This window comes from Pangasianodon hypophthalmus, chromosome 16 (assembly GCF_027358585.1).
Source record: "Pangasianodon hypophthalmus isolate fPanHyp1 chromosome 16, fPanHyp1.pri, whole genome shotgun sequence".
Classification (NCBI taxonomy): Eukaryota; Metazoa; Chordata; class Actinopteri; order Siluriformes; family Pangasiidae; genus Pangasianodon; species Pangasianodon hypophthalmus.
In genome coordinates, this window is record NC_069725.1 from 6,426,241 (window position 1) to 6,454,154 (window position 27,914).

Genomic DNA, 27,914 nt, shown 5'->3' on the forward strand with positions numbered 1-27,914 from the left:
TTCTTCCTATGTTTGTGTGGGTTTCCTCTGGATTCTCTGGTTTCCTTCCACTTCCCAAAACTTGCCGGTAGGTGGATTGGCTACTCTAAATTGCCCCAAGGTGTGAAGCAGTGTGTGAGTTTGTGTGCATGGGGCCTTGCAATGGACTGGTGTCCCATTCGGGGTGTGTCTCTGCCTCACACCCAGTGTTCTCATATCTGTCACAGCCTGATCAGGGTAAAGCCTTTTGGGAAGATGAATGAACCAGAATTCATTATATCAACATATAAAATCTCACTGAAGGGCATATTGCAAATTTTCTATTATTATTATTACTATCGTTGCTGCTGTTGTTAGCAGAAGTTTCAGTAAATTATATTTGTGTTTTGTTGCATGTGGACAAATAAAAACATAAGCCTATAGAGTAATACACCACATGGAATTGTATAGTATGTCATTGTATGCTGTAGCATTGTGATTTCCCTTCACTTGAACTAAGAGGCCCAAACCTGTCCCAGCATGACAATGCCCCTGTGTACAGCGCAAGCTCCAGGAAGACATGGTGTGCCAAGGTTGGAGTGGAAGAACTCGAGCGTCCTGCACAGAGCCCTGACCTCAACCCCACTGAACACCGTCGGGATGAACTGGAATGCCCCAGACCTGCTCTTGTGACGTTAGTGCCTGATCTCACTAATTAATGCTCTTGTGGCTGAATGATCACAAATCCCCACAGCCACACTCTAACATCTAGTGGAAACCTTCCCAGAGGAGTGGAGGTTATTATAACATCAAATACAGTTGTTCAACAAGCACATATGGGTGTGAAGTTGATGTGTCCACAAACTTTTGGCCATATATTGTCCATTTATACTGCAGGGTTCAAAAGCCCCATAACACCTCTCATAAATGAATTTAGTGTGAATCAACACTTTATTGTAGTTCAAGTTACTCCCATAAAGTTTTTAGTCTTTAGGACTGTATTTCAGTTTCTTATTTTTGACCTTGACATTTTATTTATTTAAATTTTTTTTGGGGTGTCACTATAAATAAATACTTATAAATTAACCCAAACATAGTATCTGTAAGCACGTTTGACGAAAGTCGAAAACGAAACGAAGAGTGCGCTTAAAAAGTCACGTGGTTTAAAGCCGCATCTTGGTTTCTATAGCAGCGCTGATGGAGCTCCGTGATTGGTTAAAGGCAGGTACGTTTTAGCCAATGGAAATGTGTGCTTTTTACAAATCGCTGTATACCCCGGAAATCAACAAGCTGGTGTGCCGTGTGGGGGAAGAAGTACTTTTGCGCATTTCATATTTGTTAACAAAACGAAAAAACGAGGATTTTGAGTTAAAATTAAGTGGTATGTATGAGTAGGTTTGGAAAATGAATAGTTTACTGATAAAGCGCGCTAGTTATAGAGCTATAACAGCTAGCCGTTAGGCTAGGTTTCAGTTAGGGGTTGTTCCACTTAGAGCTGTAACTGAAGAGACAAAAAGTGTATATAATTTGATCTATAATTCAGTGTTCATATAGATACTAAAACTCTAACAATAACTACTTGCATTATAATATCTTGCAATTATTTTTATGTAGTTTGCTAACTATGTATTCCTATGCTATTTTTATGTTCATGCATGTTGTTATTATAATATATTTTTATTGACCTGTAATGTGAAATATAATAGTGAAAACTATATGTTAAACTGTTATATGTTATACTGTTTTGTTTTTTTTTCTTTTTATACAGCAGTGGGAAACTCATCATCACTCCCCAAATGGCCTCCTCTCCAGCAGCACTGCGTCCCCAAAACCACAGGCAGAAGGAGCATGTGGGGTAAATGAGCTGATTACACATCCTAGAACACAACACTTCTGCTCAGAGTCTACAGTTGCTAGGCCACATTTACATTGTGATGTGATTTGTTGTCATACAAACTGCAAAAGATCATCGTGTATCTCTTTTAATCTCTTAAATACACAGGATTTTGAAGCATCAGGAATTAAACAAAGTTTCTGAGAATTCAAGGGTCAAACTGTGCACTGCTCAGTCTTCCAAAAGAGGAGCTGAAAACAAAGACCCGAATGAAACTGCCAAACCCGCAAAGGGAGTAAATAAACTGACAGGGGTCAGTAGACTTCCTGTACTTGCAAAATCGCTGCAGTCGGCTATAACAGATATCTCTCCAAATCCGGCTCATAAGAGATGGGAAGAAAGGCCTCTGCTGGTAGGTTCTGATTTTGTTTAATAAATTGTGGTAAGTAATGATGAATCTGCATTTACAGGAAACTGCATCCCACCCAAAAAAAAAAAAAGCCATAAAAGATATTTATTAAAGAAAAGAACGAGAGCTTCTTTTCTTTCTTAACATTTTCCAGTGATGTTTAGGGTCATGTTAAGGAGAAATCCAGCGTTGAAGTAGTGGAGAAGCCAAACGCTGGACACGGAGTTTCAGAATGCAATGCAGCAATATGATGCAACTGTGCTGAGTTACAGCAGAGACTTGGCTTGGTTAGTGAGTGATCTACAAGATGATGAGCACAATGGAAGTATTAGCATGAAAGTTGAAGCTTTTGATGCTGATCTGTTTGAGCAGAGTGTACAGATGAGGAGGTGAGAGAGCTGGACAGACTAAAGGAATAAAGCTCTAATGCATCGCTCTCTTTAGGTAGAGATGAAGTGACAGTTAAATCCCACTGGCACCACTAACAGCAGATAGTTGACTGGCATTGTGGGTACTGTAGGAAACTGTTAACCAATAATAAATAAACCTGATAAATAAATATAAATAAAAAGACTTGTTGATGAAAGACAATTTAGCTTAAAAACATGATGTAGACAACCATAAGATTAATGTTTTATTGATCATATATTGATTATAAATATTGATATGCAATTTCAGGGTGGATTTTTTTCTTTAAGCACTTGAAGATGATCTTTTTCTTTGGAAGATTAAGACTAAAATCTTCAAGTATTTGTCAATAAGATTTCTTGACTAGGTATTTGAAGTTATTTGGGGCAAGATCAAGAGAACTTCCATATTCCAACCTGAGGGAAGAAACCAAGTCCTTTTGTTCTATGTCCTAAGTTCTGTGAAGTTTCTCTAAAAATGAATTGACTGGTGGTCTGATATCAGCATAGATGACATAGATAAGTCTGTACGGAAGACCTAGATTGTTCTGTATAGATGACCCAGTTGATCGATGATTGTATAGATGGCATAAATTATTCATAGATGACTGTGCTGTTTATTCCATGACCGTGCTGATGTACACCACTGTCAGGTTCTAATTTACTTTCTTACTCCTGTAGGGTAAAACTCAAAAGAGGAAGACCTGCACCAAGCCTGTCCCTTTCAGTTTGTCACAGTCTCGGACCCGCAACCAGAAGGGTCTTGAAGCTTCCTCTGAACCAGTAACCGAGCCTGGAAATCCCACGACCCATCTGACTCAACATAGAACTAAAACTGGAGCTGCTACTCAAAATACTGCCTCAGGAGAAAAATATACAGAACATGCAAACAATGCACTTACTAATAGTGTCTCTTTAAGCACAGAGATTCACACAACTACAGCGTTTAAACTGAAAAACCCAGAGAAAGGTAATGACATAGTATCGGCCATTCAGAAGGACTTGAGCACAAAACTGGGAAATATCACACTTGCACACTCAGAGCTTACCAAGGATGGAAGATTTTCTTCTAAAGCTGGTGGGTTTGAAGACCAAGCAGACTGTCGTCCAAGCACTAAAGGCTGTGTACAGACTCTTTTAGCCACTGATGGTAAAACAGGTGAGTGCTCTGATAGTCCACAACAGAGAGGGGTGATTATCTTCTCTTTGTTCACTGTAAATGTAACGGTAAGGTTTTCTGACACGGTTAAGTCTTCAGTACAGAGGGCTTTGTAGTTTCTTGGTAACAACAAAAAAAGAGAGGCTGGTGATGGAATGATTGTTTATAGCTGCTGTAAGTGATAACAGGAACAAACTTGCTTTGCAGATGACATTAAATGTGACTGTAAATGGTTAAATAGTATGTTGTGTTGTTCTTTAAAGAATTGCTGTTATATAAGAGGAATAAAACACTTGAGGACGTGCTGTTGTAGGAAGATAATCAGCTTTGGGGTGGAACAGTAACTCTTCATGTCGGGCCACATCACACCTCACTGTCAATAATTCTTTTCCTATAACAACAAGCATGTTTTATTCCTTTTATAACCCAGAAGTCCAGTTAGATCATGTTATCCCCCTACCCACATGGGGGGTGTGATCACTCGTTATTGGTGTTCTATATTTTATAATAACCCATAATGCATCATTGAATAAATGCTTTTATGATTTAGCCTACACCTCTTTCTTATTTACTATTGCTTAGTGAGGAATCTATTTAAACTGCTGGCTACATTTTTTTTGTAGCCCACTCTATTGTCTAGATTCATAATTCAAAGTATTTTTAGTTTTATCCTGTTCTATACTGTTATTTATAGGATAAGTAAATGTAAGTAAAATGTAAATATTTGGGTGATATTATATTGTTTGAGAAGCTGTTAAATTGTGCCGCTCTTCTTTTCTATCCTTTTCCAAAATGAGCGAGCATCGTTTGTCATGGATTAGTGCTGATTATGTTAGTCATCGCTGATATCAACCCTTAGTCAGTACTTAATGTATGACTATGATCATTACATTTGAAATATAGACCTTACAAAATGCTCTAGGAACCGTTTAGTAATAATTGATGTTTTCTTGAATCCGCAGGCATGTCAGAAGGAGTGGGTAATGCAGTAGCTAGTAGTCGGACTCCACGTGTTTCCACGTGTCCATCTGGACCAGGCTCCAACGTTTACCTGGTTAGTATTTAACTGAATGCTCATCATGGATGTACAAGCTTAATTGAAAACATAACTATAGCTGCTGCTGTATCACTAGAGTGTATAATCAACCTGGACAAAAATAACTCGCATCAATATCAGTTGGTTACGTAGCACAAAGCTGTGAGCTGATGGCAAGACTTTTAGTCTGCCTTTTGTGCTTTATATCCAAAAAGAACACAACACTGATGCTCCCGTATCCTTGATGCTCCAGTGGGCTAAATTTAACAGGAACCATCTCAAGACACTGCTGTCACAGGAATCTTGCCTGATATGATTGGTGCTGTTATAAATGCAAGGGGAGGCTTACCTAAGCATTAGCAAAGAAATGACATGTCACTAATTTTTTTTTGTCTGTGGAGCTTATGCTAAGATGTCAAGTATAAACTATAAGTAGCACTTGTGTATTTTTGACTCTGGCTAGACGGCTCCATTGTACATATTTTTATTCAGTAGTGGGAGCGATTTATAACACGAGCACCTCTTGCAGTGCTTTGTGCTTTGTCGCTGGACAGACAAAATGGTCTTGATACAAATGTTTTCTGGACAGAACCTTTTTTCATTGTAATAGGTGTTAGAATTGGACTTGCTAAAAGGGGTTGGTTTGATGTAAGACTAACAAAAATTATGTTTTAGCCTCAGAGAGTCTCTGTGAAGAAGAAGAAGAAGGGCTGTCGTGGTGCTGAGGCCATATCAGGTTAGTGTGGCTCATGTCATTTGTGATCCTAAGAACAAGTACTAGAATTCAGTTCTCTCTCTCTCTCTCTCTCTCTCTCTCTCTCTATCATTATGCCCTTTTTAAAAACCCCTTGCGTTACATAATGCTTAATTTGATGTCATTTCTTGCTCAGATAAATGAGTAATTATTCACAACGTGGTAACATGATCATCTGTTGTGTTTTTAGAAAATAGCATGCCGTTCTCCCCTGACCCATCAGCCCTCCGCAGTATTCTGCTGAATGAGGGGATTAAAGTCGGAGATCCTGATGGAGCGACACCGCGAGTGTCTACCTGCCCCTCAGGCAGAGGCACCTCCATTTACTCTGTGAGTCTACTTCGTCAGTTTTGTTTTATTTGTGTCTTGCTTTGTTTAATATTTTTCTGAGATAATGTTTCATTTCTGCTTTGCTTTTAAGGCTCAGAGAGTACCCATTAGAAAGCCTCAGACACACACAGCAGCATCAGTAGGAGAATCTGCAGGTAAATCGCTCTTTCACTTCTGATTTTCTAGTCTCAGTGATTGTAGTTGGTCTTAGTTTTAATGGTTAGTAATAGCAAATTTAAATTCCTGCAGTCTGCAGTGAAACAGCAGGTGTTTTTGCAGCAGCTTTTGCCAGAGAGACTTGACCGCTATCAGGTAATTTATAGAGTTAAGCCCGACAGAGTGGATCTTACTAAATGTGGACATAATGAGATGGATTTCAATCATGTACTGGCAAGAGCCACTGTTTCTGTTGGACATTCCAGTCACTGATTCTCATTTGATCATTAAGGACCTCTTGTGTTCACTATGCGTGTGCTTGAGGCATCTCATTAAATCAATTATTGCAAAGGGTTAAGAGTTCTTTAGCATTCTGTATGCAGACTCTCTTTATTTGGCACTGAAATAGTTAACTATTATGAACTTTTAAAAGTAGATTTCTATTTTTAAACACTTATGTTAATATAATTATTTGCAAGGTTAGATATTTGCACATGCACAAGCAAATGCCATCTTGTAAAATTGCCATTACCCATCATTCCGTTTTGGCTTAATGCCTATCAATGCTGTATTGTTAGACTGTTGTATTTTAGTCCATGTAAAGTGTTTTGATCTTATCTAGGAGGCGCTGTGACGTTCTCTCCTGACCCATCAGCCCTCCGCAGTATTCTGCTCAATGAGGGGGTGAAACAGGGAGCTGTAATGACACCCAGAGCCTGCCCCTCAGGGAGAGCAACCTCTGTTTACTCTGTGAGTCCACTAAAAAAATCACACTTCAGTTATTGTTCTAAAGGAATACTCCAGCATTTTCAGCCTAATCTCAATCTGTTGCATCTGTGGCATGTATGGAATTTCTGCAAACAATGGTTTTAATATACTGTACAAAAAAAAAAAGAAACGTAACACTTGCGTAGCTGAAACTTAAACAGACATGAGGAAAGGTCTTAGTAAAGAAAATATGATATTTTAACTGTCCGACACTGGCGCAATACAGTAAAAGTAATTCCAGTCATCCATGCGTCATCAGGTGGAAAAAGTAGTTCTATCTCTGAAAGGATGAATTATATAAGGAATGAAATGCAGCAGGGCGTGCTGTTATAGCTGTTACACTTATTGGTTTGCCAACACTAACAATTTTTTTCCTCTATTAAAGAAAGACATATACTTTTTGTCCATTTATAGGTACATTTAATGTAAATAAACCTCCAAAAAACACATCTTATTATCTTATTATTATTATTATTATTATTATTATTATTATCTTGTCATGTTAACAAGTAACCACAAAGCCAGCTGTTCTGAATACTTACTGACAGCTTTACCTCTGATTGCCACAGCTTTACCTCTGACTGTTACAAAAAACAGCGGAGAGTCATTTAAAGAACTGCTAAATAAACATCTCCATCATCATATTAATATACTTTATAAAATCTGTCTATGTGAAGCGTCCACCATACAAGTTGCTCTTGGTTGTTACTATAGAAACGATAACGTATTTCAATGAGCGCATTAATATAAACCTTACAGCCAGAACTACTGTCCAAGCTGCTGTTTTTGAATTTGAATCAAGCATTCAGCAGAGCTTTGGTAAAAATAGATTTGGAGCTTAATTTACAAATGCCTTTGACTGAAGGATTCAAAACATTTCACAAACATTTATTGATGGAATTTAGCAACTTCCATTATAAGTGAGTTTAAGTGAACAGGTTCTTTTCTCAGGAGGAAATCATGTCATAATCCCACATGCTCTACAGATGAAAAAACTGGAGTGTTCCTTTAATGTGTTTATACTTTATAGAGGAAGTTTCACATTGTGTGTTTTGTGTCTATCAGGCTCAGAGAGTACCTGTTAAGAAAGCTCCATCAGAAGCCTCTACAGCCGGTGTGTTTTGTTTGCTCTGAGAGCAGTCTCTCTTTTTACCACAGTATTACTGATTACTGAAACATTCTCTTCACAGCGTAGATGAAAAAGAAAATTAAAGTCTTATCTGAAAGCATGAAAATGGCAAAGAATACCATATAGCCCAAATGTTCCAGTTCTGAATATTTATTTAAAGATGACGTAGGCATAGACTGATATATCTGTTTTAGCAGGCACTGTGTCATTCTCCCCTGACCCATCAGCACTTCATAGTATTCTGCACAATGAGGGTGTTAAAGCGGGCAGTTCTGGTGTAACGACACCTAGAGTGTCTGCATGCCCCTCGATAAGAGCCACCTCCATTTACACAGTGAGTCCAAGATTCAAATATGTTCTTGAAATGTTATCAGTGGAGCAGCATTTCTGAATTAATTATATTGATTTAAAACAAGTCACCATGTCTGTTCTAGGCTCAGAGAGTACCAGTGAAGAAAGCTAGAGCAGAAGAGGCAGCACACACTGGTAAGGGTTTTCTTTCTCTGTCTGGATGTACCTGCAGTGTTTGTCACATTTCCTCTCATGTTCAGCCTATTTGCTGCTTAATATTAATGTTTCATTTGGTAGTTTGAAGCCTGGCACTGATAATAAACACAAAGTGATATAACTTGAGGTGTGTCTCTGATTCTGTTATATGAAGCTCCTCCTCCTCCTGTAATACAGGTATCAGCCGAACTCCCATCAGGAAGTGGACGCCACAGCGGGTTCCTGCCTCCCAGTCCCAGTCTGTGGTCAGTTTACATCATGGTTTGGTCCATTTTGTTTTTCTCAGATAAGTATACAATTCTTAATGTGTGTGCGTCTACATGTGTGTTTCAGAGGAGGCTAAACTCAACACATAAGACACGCCTCCTCAACATCTCCCCTGTATTTGGTGAAACACAAGCCCCCAGCACGGCCGGTTCCTCCCAGCAGGAAGTAAGAAATTAGCAAACTTGGTTAACACTCTGAAAGACATAACTAAGGAATAAAACATGGGGTGGTGCTGTTACAGGAAAATAATCAGTATTTTGCAATTCAATATGAAGCGGATTTAGTGTTGTCACCCCAAAGTTGATTATTTTCCAGTAATGGCACGTCACAAAGTGTTTTATTCTTCTTATACCACAGCATTTTCCCAACAATTATAATTTTTATCACGGCACGTCATGTGTTTTTATCTGTTTATACTTACATTTAACATTGTGGAATGTCCGCAAAACAAGTTTCTGCTATCACTTACGTTATAGCAGCTATAAACAGTTGGTCCCTCATCAGCCTCTCATTTTTTTTCCTCTCTCCTGAAGCTAAACAAGACAAAAAAAAATTGCAGCTTGTCATGTTAGAGAGAAACAACAAAGGTCTCCATCCTGAAGACATTCCAGTGGTAGAAAGCTTAAAGGAACAGCTTTTATGACACTGGAGACTCCTTCCGTAAATGCTAAATAAGCATTTCCTTTCAGAAAATTTCCCATATTAATAAAGCACAACCATCCATCCAATCAATCCATAGGAGAATCCAGGAAGTAACTGCAGCAGTAATAGTGGTAGAGGTGAAAAGTTCAGTATAGTAAACAAAGTTTCCAGTGAAACAGACGAAAGTCCTTTGTCAGCTGTGTAAGCAAAGTGCTTCTGAGGCTGTAGTGAAACCAGTGAATATTTGACATGCTTGAGGTAACAGCTATAGTCAAAACATAAAATTCATTCCTTTTTGCTCTTTTGTCAATCCCAGTTGTTGTTTTGGGAGCAATGTAGTGAGGAAACATAAGGGGAAAGAACTATTACAGCTATTGCATCATCAAGAATATCCGCAGGTTTCACTACGAAGCACTCTATCTCTCTATCTTCCCAAACACTCGTTTTTTATAAACCGTTTATGTGGAGCGTCTGCCAAACAAGTCCCTCTGTAACTATGGAATATAAACCTGTTATTTGTTTTGCAGCCATCAGAGCTGCTGTTATAGAAAATTAATCAACTCCTTCTTACCAGTCAGTTTCGAGATTTCAACAGCACTGTGTTATAAAGGGGAATTAAACATGTTAACACAGAAATGTGAATCTGTGGCAGGAGGAAGTGGTTCAGAGGTTATTTCAGGAAGAACCAGAGCATGAAGGGAACGAGCAGATGGAGGACGGTGGAGACGAGGTTACTCCGGGTCAATCGCTGCAGCATCACCAGTCTGTAAGACACAAAACATTCTGGTTCTTACTGTGTTGCCAGGTGATGATTGTGAGTAGTGATCTACCTGCTTTAATCTTTCTGCCTATTGATGTTTTTGTTTCTCATAGGCTGAACATAAATTAAAGCATGAAGGTGACACAGATGCAGAAACAAACCGCTGCCGTTCAGAAAAAGAGAAGATCCCAGCAGTGCAGCCATTCATCCAGGCACCACACAGGCAGTCAGTCATCGTGTTTTCATCTGGTCAGAAGCTGTTGGCTCAGAATGGTTCTCAGACTGCCTCGATTCAGACGTCTCAGCATGCAGCACAGCTACAGCCATGCACAGACCAAACCAGCAGATCACAGAGTGAACTGAACTCAGAAACAGATAGACCAGTGACTCCTGGCAAGCTATGCAAGACAAAAGGTAAAGTTACATTGGGTGAATCGAGTATGATCCAATATGTTTTGATTTTGTGAGCTTGTGTGAGTGTTTATGGGTTTTGCTGCAGCTTCCAGCCTCAGCTCGGCCGTGTGTGCTCTGAGACGGCGTCTGCCACCCCTGGAGGAGATGTTTCTGGATGAAGAATGTGCTATGTACACTTCCCGCCAGCAGTCATGGCCAACTCAGCCCCGCTGCTACAACCCCGTGGCCTCGACACTCCTCTTTCAGGACTCCACAGTGAGTTGCTTTCATTATTACACAAAAAAGTGTTTATTGTGTAGGCACCTGGACTTGTGGTATAACCTTAAAGATGTTTTCACTGTTCATCAATTCACCAGATTAGTGGCAAATTATTTTCAAAGTTATCCCACAGTTTAGTCGCCTTGATTTAATGCTAATACTCATGGTGGGCGGTATATCAGTATAAATGAGACATAGATGGAAATTTGCCAACCAGTGGGGATTTTTAAATACCTTTTATAGCACAGTTGAGCAAAACGATTAAAATGTTACATTATAAAACCGCTCCACATTTGGGTATTGGGTTACAGAGAGTGGATGCTCTGACTGTTATTAAAAAAAACCCTGGTTTGTTTTTATGTTTCTGGCATAGATCAGGGGTCAACAAATGGTGGGCTGTTGTCTGGATACAAACCCAGCAAAATGCTTCACCAGACCAAACCAAGCACTTGAAAAAAATCTGTAGCAGCAATGTATGAAAATAAATATTTTTTTAAACCTGGACTATTGTGGCTTCTGTAGCAGTAGCAATCATTGTCACGGCCAATCACATGCATAGCTATAAATTATTTAGCTGAAGGTAGCTCTTTGAGAAAGGGAAGTGGTTCTCACCTTTCATAGATTTTTTTTTTTCCTCTCTCTTGTCTGATTAGTGAAGTGACAACATTGCTTGTTGAAAAAAGTTACGATGTGAACAGAACATTTGCCCAGAGTATGTGTTTATTCTATGCTTCAGAGTCTATGGTGATAGTCAAAAGTGGTAATGTGAAGTGCCACTATGAAACAAAATGAAACATAACCACTTCAAATTTGTGTCTTATTTATGAGCCATGAATTAATCACTGATGGTTTATCATTAAAAGGGAATTGGTGAGTAGTGTTAGTTGCTGATCTGTACCTTATGTAATTGGACCTTCACAAATTTTAGTTTAATACCCCTAGCATAGAGCATCACGTATATAACAATGACTATTAGACTAATTAGTTTGCTTTTGCTTTTCTGTCTCCCTGTCCACAGTGCTTTGTGCCCATCGTTGTGACATGTCCGAGCCCAAGTCCTGTTCCACACTTCATCAAAGCATGAAGACTGAATACAAGCATCTGATTATTTGTGTAGACTTCCTACATCATTAAAAGATTCTCACTCTGTTTCACAGCTATGACCTTGATGGCATTCCTCCAACCTGAACAGTATGACTGCAGTATGACAGTATGACTGTTGACAAGAGACATCAGAACATCTTAAACATGACGAGAGAAGTGAATCTGAGTCAGGGTCACTACACTCTTGGGCAAAAAAAAAAAAAATATTAAGCTTTTAATGGTATCTCTCCCTGCTCTATCAATCCTGGTTCCATTTATGAGCTCGTTATCAGGCCCTGGATGAGCTGCATCAGGTGTGGCGGATGACCAAATAATGACTAATCTTTTAAGAAAAAAAAAAACATCCCAGAAGATATTTTATACACCCAGACATGTTAGTGTCAGAATTTTACATCAAACATTTTAATCATTATCATGATTTTGCATATAAGAAGACTATATAAATGAGTTTCCCTGTTTCTAGCTTTTCCCTGAACAGTTCACTGCAGCAAAACTAAACGAGCAAATGGTGGCACAGGAGCTCTCAGGAGTGCATTTGTTTAATTCTTGCTAGTTTTCTGACCAATGATTTGTTGTTAAGATCATTAAAACCTAATATTTTGCCATTGTCTGCTTGGCCCATTTTTATTTTTTTTTTTTTTATGCCCAGGAGTGTACATACAGTAAATGAAGCAAAACAAAGTGAACCCCAATGTAATTCAGAATTGTTTGCTAGACCATGTTTACTGTTAGTGCTTGCCAGACAGTATTATTATTATTATATTTTTTTTTCTTCTTTTTTTTTTTTTTTTTTTTTTTTTAAACTATTGCCCTATGCTCTCATATTCTCAGTTATAATACACAGACACACTAATTGTAGTTTCCTAACATTATACACACTGATAATTAACTAATTGGTCTTCTATGCTTTAACTGCATTATTAAAATGAAGCTTGCAAGATGGCTTTGTATTATGTGTGAAACACTAAAACTGCCAAGCTTTCAGTGCTTGTTCACTCACTGTGTGACTCAGGCCGTCGAATATCGTCGAGGAAATCATCACATTGTTACCTGTGGAAGCAAATCTGCCTGTTTTAGAGCTCATTTCTTGCTCAGGCAATTATCTTTGTAATTATGTTGTCTATATTTAATAATAAATGTATATCAAGGACTTCAAGATGTTTTGTTGAGTGAGTTTTTTTTTTTTTAACCAGTCCACTAGAAAAGGATTTTACAAAGAAATTATACAATGCTAATTGATCTTAACTCATTAAACATCAGTCAAGTACTCACTTAAGAAATTTAATGTTTTACGAAGACTTCATGAAATTTGAGTTAAAGTAGCAGTTACAGCAGAAACATTGACAGGTTTGAAGTTGTTGCACTTCTCTGGCTAGGAGTAAAGCTAATTTCCAGGCAGAAAAAATAAATAAAATATTTTTTTTGGTTTAAACCAGGCAAGTAAAAGCTCCCATGTGCTGCACCGTGTCATGTTTTGGTTGTCTGGATACCTAACTGTCTAGCCAAAATAGTAACTAACATAATGTAATAAGGCATGGTGAACTAGTTGGCTAGTTAAGTGCGTTAATACAAACTAAGGGAAATGAACAAGTATATAAATTCCCATGGAGTGGACAACAGCCATAGTCCTTATCCTCTCCTGATAAAGTTCTTGATGTAGTACACCATGTTGGCAACACTAACAATAATCTGTGCGTACCAGATTCTGAAAAGATTGTCTGTCATCCATACATGCTAATTAATCCATCTAATAAAAAACATTCTGTGATCAGCCAGATCACTGTTCAGCTGATGTGTGTAGCGCAGCAGGAAGTGGGATTTGAAATCTTGCGCTATTAGAGCAACAATGTGAATCACAACAGTGTGAAATGGGTTATGTTGAAATATACACACCAAATTGGCAGTAAGGTTTTTTTATTTCTCTGGTTGTTGAATCTACTTGTCAGTCAGGCAACTACAAGTAAAAAACTAAGAGTCTGCACATGAAATCTGCTTGTCTTGGGTGCCCAGGTTACTAATTTGTCAACTCCAATACAAAAATAATTTTTTAATACAAACTGCACCTTTAAAATTTACTGTATAAATAAAAGCATAGACTAGTGTATGGTAGTGGAAGTTAGTGATGCATTATAGTGAGGTAGAAATTATGTGCTTAAGTGCATTTTATGAATATTTCTACTCAATTTTTAACACTTCTGGTACCTTTAACTGTTACATCACAACATTTTTAAAAGCAAATGGCTACTTTTACTAAAGTACTCTTTTCTCAAGTCTGACTATTTAGTATTTAATACAATACTAGTGGAGCTACAGTATACAGAGAAAATCTTGTGTCAAACTGAAGTCTTAATGCTACTCTTGTCATGCATGTGTCTTATTAAAGGAAAAAGGGCCTTTTTAAAATAGTACACACCTTTAAGCTGCATGATTGACCTTTATTCATGTGACATGATGTAGATCATATGTCAAGCTTTCATTTTGATCATAAGTCTGTTGATTTATTCAGCAATGGATATTAAGAGTGAAGGCAGCAATGCCTCACTTATATTTAGTTGTGCAGGGGTGCGTGTGCGTGTGTGTTTGTGTGTGGAAGGGGAGGGGGTAAGGGGCAGAAAGCTGTACTATAAAAACTTCCCTCCACAAGAATCTTCTCCTGGGAAAGTAGCATAATCATCACGTTCGTTCTATCTTTCCCTGGCCGCTCAACTCTCTGGAGCAGGTTTTATCATGTCCCAGGCACAGGCATCAGGAGTAGATCCCACCAAGATGGGTGTCGGACGGGCAATTGCCGTCCTGACATCAGGAGGTGATGCTCAAGGTAGGTAAAGACACAAGAATGGACTGTTGTAGCAGTAAACACAGGGGGTTTAGTAGGTCCTTTGTGCTAAGTTCCAGTGAAAGTGCAGCTGTCATTAAGGACAGCTAAAGGAAGATCTGAGGTTAGACATTTTTCATGCTTTCTAAGGAAATAATGTGAACAATTAATATGAAAAGTACTGTTTTGAAAAGTAAAAAGGATTTTTATGCAGATTTAAAAGGGCATTCTCTAAAAACTACTAATCCACTTTATTGTTACATGGAGTGTATTAGCTATCTTATTAGGAATTTTCTTCCAAAACAATCCCAAAAGCGACACTCATATGCCTTTCCAATTCTTTTTGTACTTGATTCAGTTTATTGATACAGTCTTGAACAAATTACTTCTGTCCTATGATTATAAGCAATCTTATGATCAGCTGCAGCTTGTCGCCATTACTTTCAGTGCTCTATAACCTTTAAATTTATCCTGTGGCTTCTCTTGTCCTGTGCCTCAGACTCTCTGTGATACGATGCTTAATTTAGCTTCCGTGACCTTTTTCTGGAATGGCACATAGTTGTAATGGGAACACTGGATCAGCAGCTGTTCACTTCTGAAATTGGAGAAGCTGCGTCACCTTTAACACAACAAGGCCCACGCTTCCTGGCCTTTGCAGACTTTGAAGGAGATACAGAAGAAGGATTAAGTGATCCCAAAGCTCATCCGTCTGCCCCCTCCTTAAGCGAGTCATGTTCATGTCTCCACAGATTCATCATATAACAATTTTCAGAATGCTTTAGATAATTACACTCCTTGCACAAATGGAATACGCTGCAAAATACGTATATATACACTCACAGTCTACTTTATTAAGAACACCTGTACACCAGTACATTCATCCAATCAGCAACTTCAGTTTTGCTGAGCCTGTGCCCATTGTGGCCTCAGATTCCCTTGCTTTTGGCTGACCAGAGTGGAACCCGATGTGGTCTTCTGCTGTTGTCACCCATCCGTCTCAAGATTCAACATGTGCATTCTGAGATGCCTTTTTGCTCACCATCGTTGTAAACAGTGGTTATTTGGTTACTGTAGCCTTCCTGTCAACTCCAACCATTCTCCTCTGACCTCTCATCTACAGGACAGAAGTGCTGCTCACTGGAGTTTGAAAATCCCAAGAGATTAGTAGTTTCAACAACCATTTTCTCTGTTCTGACACTCTTGACCTGTATCTGCATCATTTCGTGCATTGCACTGCTGTCACATGATTGCCTGATTGGACAAGTGAATGAATGAACAGGTGTACAGGGGCTCCTATTAAAGTGAACTGTATATTGTAAATATACTTAAATATATTATATCTAATACTGCTAATACTGCATGTGCTTTGGCTCCAGTTTCATTTTCATTGTCAAATAAATGCTGTGTCGTGATGTAGATGCCATGCACTGCTGTAGGTCTATTATATAAATGAATTAAAATAATGTGTAATGATATACTTCCTGTTTCATAAAACATACGATACATGGACAAGGCATTTATCCATAAACATAATACAGTTGAGTGCAAAGTTAAACCTTTAAAATTAAATAAAGAAGACATTTTTTTCTGACATATCTGCTTGGTCTTTGCCAGTAATAATTGTTAAATGTTGTAGACTACTTTTATTAAATCAATTCTGGAGACCGTATTTCTACTGATTTTGCCCAATGGTAGATGCAAACTTTTGCACTTAACTATATATTAAATGGTTGAATCTATGATCTGTACATTCTCCCATATATGAAAAACAGCAATAATCTATCTATTGTAAGTTATACTTACAATATTTCATGTGTTTTTATTTTATAATTTGCATTTATTTTATGCTTTAGCATTTCCAGTGCAACAACAACTGAATAATTGTGGTTGTACAAGACGCAGAAAAAAGCACAGTGCCAACATGGGAGATTAAAAAATGCTCAATATTGTATGAAGAATATAAAAGGCATACTTGTTAGAATTATTGAACAATGATGTGTTGTCATATATTTGTTTTACATAATGGAGATGGTCATGGTTTTATTTACATCATGAGCTTTTTTCTTCTTTATTTCTAGTAGTAGAAGGTAATGGGATCTGGAATCGTCACTCTGAAGATGAATATTCTCTGTAAATCTCACACCTTCTGTCTGTTTTCAGGAATGAATGCTGCAGTGAGGGCTACAGTCAGAGTTGGCCTGTACACGGGAGCTAAAGTCTTCTTCGTTCATGAGGTCAGGAATACATGCAGAAATGTAAACATCATATAACATGGACTGCAACTGGATCTGTATGCTAAGTGTTTATGAGATAATGTGATGGATTACTTAAATGATTGAGGCAACCTCAACATGTCAAATGCTTCTAATGTTGCAATGTACGATTATTTGATCTCACTTTGGTCTCAACTGTGGTGCAGGGCTACCAGGGGCTGGTTGATGGGGGTGATAATATTCGCCCAGCTACATGGGAGAGCGTGTCCATGATGCTCCAGTTGGTGAGTCACTATCGTTATATAATAATTCTTTAATCATTTAATTTGTAAAAATTAAACCATCTACACACATGGATACTTTTTAGGGGGGCACGGTCATCGGCAGTGCTCGTTGTAAAGATTTCCAGACAAAGGAGGGCCGCATAAAGGCTGCATACAACCTGGTCAAAAGGGGCATCACTAACCTGTGTGTTATTGGTGGAGATGGGAGTTTGACTGGAGCCAATCAGTTCCGCACAGAGTGGAGTGAATTGTTGGGTCACCTGGTTAGTACGGGTGAGTCTTCAAAGCCCTTCTGCTCCAAGCTTGGGTGTAGGTTTACAGTACCATGCATAAGTACCTTACAGTACCTTGTGTATTCACCTTCCTTGAACTTTTCCACATATTGTAATGTTACATCTTGGAATTGACAGGTACTCTATTGGAATTATGCTCTATGTCATGAATCTATACAGCCTAGCCCATAATATTGAGGTCATTGCATAAATATTCGGCTTCACTGGTGTGAAACCCACCTGCATTGAAAGTGGCACATGATTTCCCCAGAGTTTGTTAGAGAACTGCAGAGTCACGGTTGTGCCTATTTCTTTCTTTTTTCTTTTCTTTTAATAATGGATTTAATGGTGCTCCACAGGATATCCAAAGTCTGGAACATTTTATAGCCAAACCCTGAATTACACTTTACCAGAAGTTTGTCCCAGTCTTTTTTTTTTATTTTTTATTTTTTATTATTATTTATTTATTTATTATTTTTTTAATACACCATTTTCTCCCAAATTGGTCATTCGCCAATTCCCAACAAATTTGTTCCATAACAAATTCTGGGTTTTTCATGGAATAGCTGTACATATATTGAGATCTTGTCTTTGTTTTGATCACTTTAAATGCACACAGATGGATTCCATTTAACTAATTATGTGACTTTTGATGATAATCGGTTGCACCAGAACTAACTTAGTGGGGTTTCACAGCAACAGGGGGCAAATACTTATGCAATCACAACTTTTTAAAATATATATTTATATTGTAAATAATTTTGCAAACTATATAGATTTTTTACCCCCCACTTCAATATTATGGTCTATTCATTATGGTTCATATGGTTATTATTATTATTATTATTATTATTATTATTATTATTATTCATGACTATGGGTAGATCCATGGCATTTAATCCCAGTAAATTCCATTCTGGTTCCAGGTTGTAACACTACAAAACATGGAAAAGTTTAAAGGGGGTGAATACTTATGCAAGCTACTGTATTCTATAGCAAGTAATATGGTGGTATGCGTGTAAAGGCCACAGAAAGCTCACTTCAGATTCTCCTTCAGGCAAGATCACTAAAGCGGAGGCCCAGTCAGCGTCTCATCTTAACATCGTCGGCATGGTTGGATCCATCGATAATGACTTCTGCGGGACAGACATGACCATCGGCACAGACTCCGCTCTTCATCGCATCATGGAGGTGGTGGACAGCATCACTACTACAGCTCAGAGGTAGGCTATGTGTGGCTATATGGAAAAACTATGACCACCTCCACCATCCATGTCCTGCTTTTAATTTACTCTGATGTATTTATTTTGCATCAGAGGGTGTTTTTTTAATTGTTTCTTTGGTTTTGGTCTCATTCATAGTCACCAGCGTGCCTTCATTCTAGAAGTCATGGGAAGGCATTGTGGGTAAGAGCACAGAAAGAAATGAGTGAGTGATATTCACTGTGATATGACAAGAAGACAATTAACTCTAAATAATGTATGTTGTGTATGTGTGTATGTCTCAGTTACCTAGCCCTGGTTACTGCATTGGCATGTGGTGCTGATTGGGTGTTTATTCCAGAGATGCCCCCAGATGATGGCTGGGAAGAACACTTGTGCAGGAGGCTGATGGATGTACCTATCCAGCACACACACGGTTTTGTTTTAGAATAAGCAATCATAGCTAGCCAGAGCTAACTTAGGATAATTATTAATATTATCCTAAGGCAATAATCATAATTATTGCCATTTTAGTACACTTTTGGATTATGTAGATTAGCTGCAATTTTTGATAAATATATAGTTGTTTGATTATGTTCCAAGATTTTAGGTGAAGACAAATTGGAAAATCTTTCAAGCAACTCCCGTTATCTCAGCTGTCTATGGTTAGCTTCATATAGCACCCTAAAGTGTGGATTTTATTTGTATGTCCTTCATAGAAAATCCAGGGTTCTTTGTAAATTCCTACAATGGAAGGCTTCCTGTTCCGAAAAAGGTTCCAGTTCGAACTTCTTTAGCAAGGTCAAACCAATAACCATCCAAAGAATCCTTAAGGAATACTTTTCTAAGAGTATAGTCAAGGGTATTTGTTAGTTCATGTATGTAGACAAGGACAGTTAGCGCGCTCCTGAATGTGAGTTCAGCTGGCGTGTGACATTAGAGGTTAAAAAATGTCATGGTGACTTTTACACGTGTCAGAACAAACACTTTGCCTTCCTACAGTAGATTGGTAGTAGGCAGGAATTAGTAATCATTAAAACTGGAAGCAAAACTAGACAGAAAGCATTGCAGAAACTGAAAAGGAATAAAACTAGAAACATAATGGAACATAGTTAATTTGAATATTTTCTATGTTATTTACTTATTTATGGTGGTCTGGGAAAACCTATCAGATGTTGCTGTATTTGAATTCCGCCAAACAGCCAACAAAGATAAGAAAATCAGGATTTTACCAGAATTGAATTTTTCTGTCTATAACATTGATACCTCTATGGTGAAAAACATAAACCTATTTCCTTTAAACAATGTAAAATGTTTTCAAACTTTCTAAAATTGACTAGGCTTTCTGCAAAGATCATGGTACATAGATAAGGAGCCAGTTTAACAAATATGGCTGCAAAAATGGCTTTAAGCTATAAATAATGATGCATATAAAGATGGACATAGTTTTCATGGTCATAGTTATGGCAAATTAAATGCAAATTTAATTGATACATTTGTTTTATAATCAATGCATCAATGTGTTGGTGTGGAGTCTTTAAATGAGATTTTCTCTCTGTTTTGTGAGTAACCAGGCTTTTCTACAACTTTACTTGTGATTGATATAAGTGCTAAGTGATATATAATATATGTATGTGATATGTAATATATATATATAAGTGATATAAGAGACATATTTCAGTTCAGGAAGGCCTTTAGTTTTAATAACAATAGTATATATGTAGTATATATAGTAGAATATGTTTTATGAAGTAGAAAATGTCAAAATTTCAAAAAAAGGGTTTCCAAAGGTCACCACATACACATTATGTAACTGATTATGATTGTATGCTTTTTTCACAGCATGTGTTTTAAACAAAACCTCCCCATACCTACCTAAAGTAGCTATCTGTACTTGCTGCTATTTCCTGCATGTTGCATGATTCCTCTTAGACCAGAAACAGAGGATCTCGTCTGAATGTGATCATTGTGGCTGAGGGAGCCATGGATCGGACTGGCAAGCCCATTACTTGTGATCAGGTCAAAGAGGTAAATAGCCAATCATCAGATTTATACCTGATTTGAACCCACACTAGAAAGAACCATAACCACAAAATCTGTGAATATATACATTAAATATACACTACTACAGGATCTTTACTCCTCATTAGAGAGCCTGTATTTGATCTGACAGTGTGTAATACATTGAAATTCCCTCTTTCATATTTTGTCTTTTTTTGTAGTTAGTGTCCAAGAAGCTGGGCTATGACACTCGTGCCACTATCCTGGGCCATGTACAGCGAGGAGGCACTCCTTCAGCCTTTGACAGGATCCTGGTGGGTTTTCTTTTTATTTTTTAGGTCTCACTCATGTTATTAATTCTCTCAGATTGTACTTGCAGTGTTTTTTTTTTTTTTAATGAAGGGTCTCTTTTGTTCAATTTGTTCTATTTGTACATCTCTCTCACTCTCACTCTCTCTCTTTGTGTGTGTGTGTGTGTGTATGGCCAAATGTAACAGGGCAGCAGGATGGGTGTGGAGGCTGTGATGGCCCTGCTGGAGGCCACTCCTGACACCCCAGCCTGTGTGGTCTCGCTCTCGGGGAATCAAGCAGTCAGACTGCCCCTGATGGAGTGTGTGCAAGTGGTACGTAGCTCCAGTGATTAATTTGTAAATAAATGGAAGATTCAGATGATGGGACACAAGAAAGTTTTACCCTGGCGGACTCCAAAAAATCTGGCAAAGCAGGAAAATCCATAGTAATGTTTTAACTAATTAATATGGCAGCATGATTAAATGGGTTAAATATTAGGTTGATATATTATATTACAAAATAACTATCATTAATCAATTAAAATAATTTAATTATTTTCATTTTTAATTAAATATTTTATTATTATAACTAAAATTAAAATATCATTAATTCTCTTTTTAGTTTTTTCAAAGAACATATCACTACATATCTTGTAGTTTCTGCTTTGCCATTTATGCCATTTATGAACCAAACACCCCTTCTCTGCAGATGAACGTGTGCTTTGCCCTGATCAAACTTGTTGGTTTCAAATGAAGAAATTCTAATACAATTATCTAACATTAATTTACTGCATTATTCAATATTAACACAGCATAAACTTCAGCAATAATAAACCATAGGTAAAGTCAGCAAAGAAAGTTAACACATGTATTACTTGATGTTCGCTTTAATGTTAACAAAATACACCTGCAATAACTAATGTTCATTTAATCCATGACTAAAAATCCACATAAATAAGTAAATATGTATTTACAGCATTTTCCTAAATGTTGATAACTTACTGAATTCTGGTCTCCTTGTGTAAATGGTGGAATAGTGGCTTTTCAGTCTCAGGTCTGAATTTTGCCAGTTAACAAGCACTGATTAAGATGTTGGTTACTCTCTCCAACAGACCAAGGATGTTACCGTTGCTATGAAAGAGGGCAGATATGAGGATGCTTTGAAACTCAGAGGAAGGTGTGTGTTTGACTTTAGTTCCTTGGCTCCAGGTATTTCATTAGTGGGTTGGTACTGTTTGTCACTGTTGTTTGTTGTGTGATAATTTCACATTTATTAAGTATATCCTTTTTTATTATCTTTGTTTTTGGCTTTATGCAGTGACACAATAATATTTCTGTGTTTAGGAGCTTTGAGAATAACTGGAACACGTACAAGCTGCTCGCCCATGTACATATCCCCGAAGTCAAAGTAAGAAGAATCAGAGCTCCATTTTTGACATTTATACTGTTTATTTCTACACCATACCAGTTCAGTCACCTCCCAAACTGTGCTATGAGAACTACTGATGGAATGCACATACGATAGCTCTCTTTCTTTCCATCTCCCATTCATATCACCTCCTTTTTTCAGAGTAACATTAATGTGGCCATTCTGAATGTGGGTGCGCCCTGTTCAGGCATGAATGCAGCTGTGCGAGCTGCAATCAGGATTGGCATCCTGCAAGGCCACAGCATGCTGGCAGTGCATGATGGCTTCGAGGGCTTGGCCCAAGGAAAGGTAAGGAACTGCTCTAAATCTGTGCTTCATCATCACATGTCCTTGTAGCAAATACTACAATCTTGTTGAATAAGAAAACTCATGCACCATCAGGGGTGCTGTTTATTACATATGTCTCCATGTCCACCAATGGACTCGATCCATTCCTTAGATTGAACCTATGTCTTGGAACAGTGTTGGCGGCTGGACAGGGAAAGGAGGCTCTGTTTTGGGAACCAAAAGGTATTCATGACTAATTACACACTCCTCTTTGCCACTTGCCAACTATCATCACCTTCTATCATCATGTTCAGTTTGAGGAGTTCTCTCATGTCTTTTCTTACTTTGGCAGAACTCTTCCAGCAAAGTACATAGAAGACATAAGCACGAACATTGCCAAGTACAACATTCACAGTCTGGTGATTATAGGAGGTTTTGAGGTGCGTAACATGAAGACTCACCATCCACCAGCCAAGCACAATATTCTCAAGATATAATTCTCTTCTTATCCAGGCAACATATCTATGAGTAATTCATTTATGGATTTTCTTCCCACACAGGCGTTCTCAGGTGGTCTGGAGCTGGTCCAAGCCAGAGAGAAGTATGAGGAGTTGTGTATCCCCATGGTAGTTATTCCAGCTACCGTCTCAAACAATGTTCCTGGATCAGACTTCAGCATTGGAGCCGATACTGCCCTGAACACCATCACCACGGTCCGAGCTATAGCTAAAACTCAAAAACACACTAGTTAATGCTTATGATTTTTTCTGCACAAAAGACTGCAATTTTGTAGTTAATTTTTCATTGGTCCTGAAGGAGAAACCACTAATTACCGGAAAAAGCAAGCCTATCCTTCCCTATTTTTTATTGTTTATGTCTACTTTTTTGCCTTATAGATATACAGAACTACTGTTGAATGTAAACCCAGTTTAAAAGTCAACATGGCTGCAAGCCTCGTGAAGTAAACCATGGCAGTCACACAGTTGTCAGTGTTATTAAATGCTAAATTTCATCTAAGTTAGTGTATGTGCTAATTTACACACAATAATTTTAAAATGTGGCACTGTAAAAGAACTGAAAACCTCTTGACTACAGTTCATTTAGTCAGTATTTGAAATACACTATGCCAAATAATACCAAAAGTTTATGGACAGCTGACCATCACACCCATAAGTGCATCTTCTCCAAACTGTTGCCACAAAGTTGGAAGCACAGAATTGTCTAGAATGTTTTTGTATGTTATAGCATTACAATTTCCCTTCACTGGAACTAAGAGGCTGAAACTAAAATGTTCCAGCATAACAATGCCATATTGTGGGAGGTTATGTGGGGGGTTGGGGGGTTGTGGGGGGGATGGTACAAATACTTTTGATGAAAGAATTCTTAATAAACTTCCAGAAAAAATTCATAGAAATATTTAGTGGGTTTTTTTCTCGGTATGGAGAAATGTATAATAATGTATAATATATATAATAATTGTAAATGTATAATACAAAAAATGTATAATAATTATACATATAACAAAAAATTTATAATATTTTTAATAACGTATTTTTCCCCAGAGAGAATGATTAATCTTTTATGTGTGTGTTTGGTTACGTAGACCTGTGACAGGATCAAGCAGTCAGCTGCTGGCACTAAACGCCGTGTGTTCATCATTGAGACTATGGGGGGTTACTGCGGTTACCTGGCCACCATGTCAGGCCTTGCTGCAGGTGCTGATGCTGCCTACATCTACGAAGAGAAATTCGGCATTCGTGATTTGGAGGTAAATATATGAAACACAGAACTTAAAGTAATTTCGAGTGGGTTAAAGTCTCTTTTATGGATTGTTTTGTTTCATTTGTGCTTTCAGACCAATGTAGAGCATCTTGTAGAGAAAATGAAGACGACAGTTAAGAGAGGCCTGATTCTCAGGTTGGTGTCAGTCGAAACTACTCAAGAAGAGAAATGAATTAATAATGATAGAATATTTGAGTGAATATGTGCATTAATTTTATTTTTATTGATTTTAATTGCAGCTGACGATATTGTCAGATTTGCTGTTATAGAGAATTAATCGACAGCTTCTGACCAATCAGATTTGAGAATTCAGCCCTGTGGTATAATTATAATAAGGTACCTTTGGGATTAATCCATTTTTTAATTGTCTTTTTTTTAGAAATGAGAACAGTAACGCCAACTACACAACTGACTTTATCTTCAACCTGTACTCAGAGGAAGGAAAGGGAGTCTTTGACTGCCGTAAGAATGTCCTTGGACACATGCAGCAGGTAAGTGAACAACAACCTTTCATGACCGGCGTTCTCTCAGATGCTTTTTATACGTTTACTTGAAATTGATTTGTCTCTAGGGTGGTACTCCAACTCCATTTGACAGAAACTTTGCCACTAAGATGGGTGCTAAGGCTGTTCTCTGGCTAACTGAGAAGTTGAAGGAGTGTTACAGACACGGTGAGAGTCCAACCCAAGATCTAATAGTCTAATAAAACTATATGTTTTTGATATAGTTTTTATTTTTATATTCTTTTAGATTTTTCAAATATTAAGTTTAGCTTTAGACCCTATGGAGCAGTTATGTTTCTCTAAATTGGCGTCATAATATATACAAGATATAGATTTTTACATTATGTTATTGCATTATTTATTTTCTCATTAGAGAGAAGCTTTTGAAAAACTTGGGAGTGAACTGAAGTGAAACTGAGTGCAAACAACGGCATGCCCACAGGCTTTTCCTTTAAAACCCACTCCAGTTTCTATCTGGTGCAATTTTAACATCTAGAGAAGTCTCAGAACATAGTCTTGAGTTTTTTTTCAGAACTATTTTTGCATGTAATCTGTTCTCCACACATGTGACACACACATACATCCTAAATTGCTGCCTTCTTTGGTGACTTTTTAGCTATCCTATCTTATATCCATGGTACTGTATGCTTGTCGTCAGTCACTGCTCCTACTTTCACAAGGTTCCACCTTCACGTGGTGTAGAATCAGTTTAGAAAGTTAAAAATTAGACTGCAGGACCTAGGGGTTAGACTGGGTGTGATTGCTGGCATTGAATGGTCCCAGTCTGATGTACAATGATGAATAAGCTATATATACACATATACCTGTGTGCAGATGTGCATAGACGCCTAATATGTTTACAGGAATGTGTTCTTTGTCCTTCCCTGGTTTTTACCACCATATCACTCTGTCTGTGCAGGGCGAATCTTTGCCAACACCCCAGACTCAGCGTGTGTGTTAGGCATGAGAAAGAGAGGACTGATGCTCCAGGCCTTGGGAGAGCTCAAGGAGCAGACTGATTTTGAGTAAGAGTCCAGATTTCTGTTAAAAAAAAACAAAAAACAATGCCTTCAATAGTGAACCAACAAAAATGCCAGTTGTTTTACTGGTGGTGTCCTTGTAAGCATTGTCTACCCACTTGACATTTATATTTCCTCTTTCTCTCTCACTTTCTCTCTCTGTCTTGCTTCCTCTAATGTTTAGACACCGTATTCCAAAGGATCAGTGGTGGCTGAAGTTGAGGCCCATTCTCAAAATCTTGGCCAAGTACAAGATAAATTTGGACACCACGGAGCATGCTCACATGGAGCATGTTATCAGCAAGAGAGCTCCAATCTCATTGTCTGGTAAAACGTTATAAGGACTGAGAATGGAGAAGTACAAAATACATTACATGGTTGCAAAGTGATTTATTATGCTGTATTATAAGTTATTGATAATCTACAATTGACAAATTAATAAACTATTCATTAAATGTTTATTACTACTATGTAAAACAAATGAAATATTAATGTGTTAAAGTGTTACTGAATATACTGTTGTCTGATAGTTTAGTTTGTCAAGACTTACCCATTTATTTGCTCATTAACTTTTTAACTCATTATAACATCCAGTTGGTGGTGGTTAGTGAGTATATAAACTATTAAGTATTGATAAACCTACTCAGTAACCCATTACTAAATACTTGATATTAATTAATAGATAATGAACAGTTGACTAATATATAATTCAATTATGGAGAATCAATGATTTGCCAACAGCATACATTATTAATATGTAACCTTAATGTAAATTGTTATCAGAAGGACTAATATAGAAATTAAACTTATTTACTGTCTGATCTGTCAGTAATCTTTATAGTTGTGTTGGTCTTTTCCTCTTATTTGCCTTCCCTTTTGTTTTACTCTGCTGTTATGTTCATAGGACCTGTGCTGTTAGCAATTTATGAAATATCAAATTAAAGCAGACATCCAAAAACACAATCTTGTCTGTAGCTTTTATAACTTTTATAATTCTCTGTGAGTAGATTTAGGCAATAAATAAATATGAAGGATGTATTTGCCTGATACTATAGTTTTGTTGCGCAGTTAGAGCTTGGTGATTATGGTTCTGTGCTGCTGTCTGGAGGATCGTGTGTTCAGATCCCAGCACTGCCGTACTGCCTCTGTAGTAACCTTGAAGGAAGTTTGCGACTGACAAAGTACAAGACACTTCTGATAGAAGCACTTTCTATCTTTTCAAATGTTGCACAAGATGTAGACTGACCACATCATTTAGATTCTGCTGCTAATTCGTTGGATAGTGTTGTATTTTCCTTATTCCTGTGAAAAAGTGTCAGTCTTCTGCTGTGCTGATGTTACAGGGGGACGTTGGTAGCTCAGTTACATGATGAGAAGGTGAGAGAGCTGGACAGACTACAGGACTAAAGCACTGCTGCTTCGCTCTCTTTAGGTAGACACGATGTCCCCTGAAATGTTTCGTTGCACAAGATTATTATTAATGAAACATAAGACACATACAGCACAACTCATTAGATACCTTTTATAGTGAGCTACTGCCCAAAAACTGTTATGCAGTTGAAAACAATAAGCCATAGTGATGTTCCTAAAAGGTAATCAGAGTCACTGATATCAAGTAGATATTTGAATACTTAATTACTGAGAACTATAAGGTTATTAACTGGACTTTGTGTAAGGGTTTAGCCATGTGCAGACTGTAACTGTGCCTCTCAGATGTAATACCTGGATTACGCAGCCAACTGGTAAATGAATGATCTAGTCTAAAGTGATTCATGCAGTGAAGATTATTCCTGATGCCTGCAGTGTGAATAGGCCACATGTTATGACTATCAGAGAATGATCTGGTTTACTGGTTACTCAAATGGTTTATTCCAGCATTACATAATCTATTTAAACACTTCATAGCTTGAATGAGGACCTGTTCCTCCTTCCCCCTTTGTCAAGG

The 27,914-nt window shown here is 37.7% G+C and overlaps 2 protein-coding genes across 3 annotated transcripts; both read left to right on the top strand.

The window, feature by feature from the left end:
• Positions 1-61: 61 nt before the first annotated feature.
• Positions 62-13,048, top strand: troap (trophinin associated protein). Of its 2 annotated transcripts, none has more exons than XM_034311587.2 (18): positions 62-1,339; positions 1,727-1,813; positions 1,961-2,204; positions 3,290-3,767; positions 4,730-4,821; positions 5,479-5,539; positions 5,748-5,887; positions 5,979-6,042; positions 6,666-6,793; positions 7,877-7,925; positions 8,135-8,274; positions 8,375-8,426; positions 8,625-8,692; positions 8,781-8,879; positions 10,009-10,122; positions 10,230-10,530; positions 10,616-10,785; positions 11,807-13,048. In XM_034311587.2, the coding sequence occupies exons 2-18, from the start codon at positions 1,755-1,757 to the stop codon at positions 11,870-11,872; spliced, it is 2,325 nt and encodes a 774-aa protein (XP_034167478.2). In that variant the 5' UTR covers positions 62-1,339; positions 1,727-1,754; the 3' UTR covers positions 11,873-13,048. The 2 variants fall into 2 exon arrangements, with proteins under 2 accessions (XP_034167478.2, XP_034167480.2); XM_034311589.2 differs by having other exon boundaries at positions 8,138-8,274.
• Positions 13,049-14,531: 1,483 nt separating this feature from the next.
• On the top strand, positions 14,532-26,932 carry pfkma (phosphofructokinase, muscle a). Its single transcript, XM_026921310.3, has 22 exons — positions 14,532-14,710; positions 16,868-16,941; positions 17,127-17,204; positions 17,288-17,477; positions 18,534-18,699; positions 18,838-18,882; positions 18,984-19,092; positions 20,611-20,706; positions 20,901-20,993; positions 21,177-21,302; positions 22,082-22,146; positions 22,314-22,377; positions 22,540-22,686; positions 22,838-22,908; positions 23,018-23,105; positions 23,226-23,378; positions 24,269-24,433; positions 24,521-24,582; positions 24,827-24,938; positions 25,019-25,118; positions 25,870-25,975; positions 26,154-26,932. Exons 1-22 carry the CDS (start codon positions 14,620-14,622, stop codon positions 26,308-26,310), a joined length of 2,358 nt encoding a protein of 785 aa, XP_026777111.1. The 5' UTR covers positions 14,532-14,619; the 3' UTR covers positions 26,311-26,932.
• The last annotated feature ends 982 nt before the right edge of the window (positions 26,933-27,914 follow it).

Coding starts and splice junctions, on each gene's coding strand:
- pfkma (XM_026921310.3), top strand. CDS start 14,620: ATGTCCCAGGCACAGGCATCAGGAGTAGATCCCACCAAGATGGGTGTC. Junction 18,883..18,983: donor GTCATGGGAAGGCATTGTGG/GTAAGAGCACAG, acceptor TGTATGTCTCAG/TTACCTAGCCCTGGTTACTG. Junction 20,994..21,176: donor CAGCCTTTGACAGGATCCTG/GTGGGTTTTCTT, acceptor CAAATGTAACAG/GGCAGCAGGATGGGTGTGGA.
- troap (XM_034311587.2), top strand. CDS start 1,755: ATGGCCTCCTCTCCAGCAGCACTGCGTCCCCAAAACCACAGGCAGAAG. Junction 6,043..6,665: donor ATCAGTAGGAGAATCTGCAG/GTAAATCGCTCT, acceptor GATCTTATCTAG/GAGGCGCTGTGACGTTCTCT. Junction 8,693..8,780: donor CCTCCCAGTCCCAGTCTGTG/GTCAGTTTACAT, acceptor TGTGTGTTTCAG/AGGAGGCTAAACTCAACACA.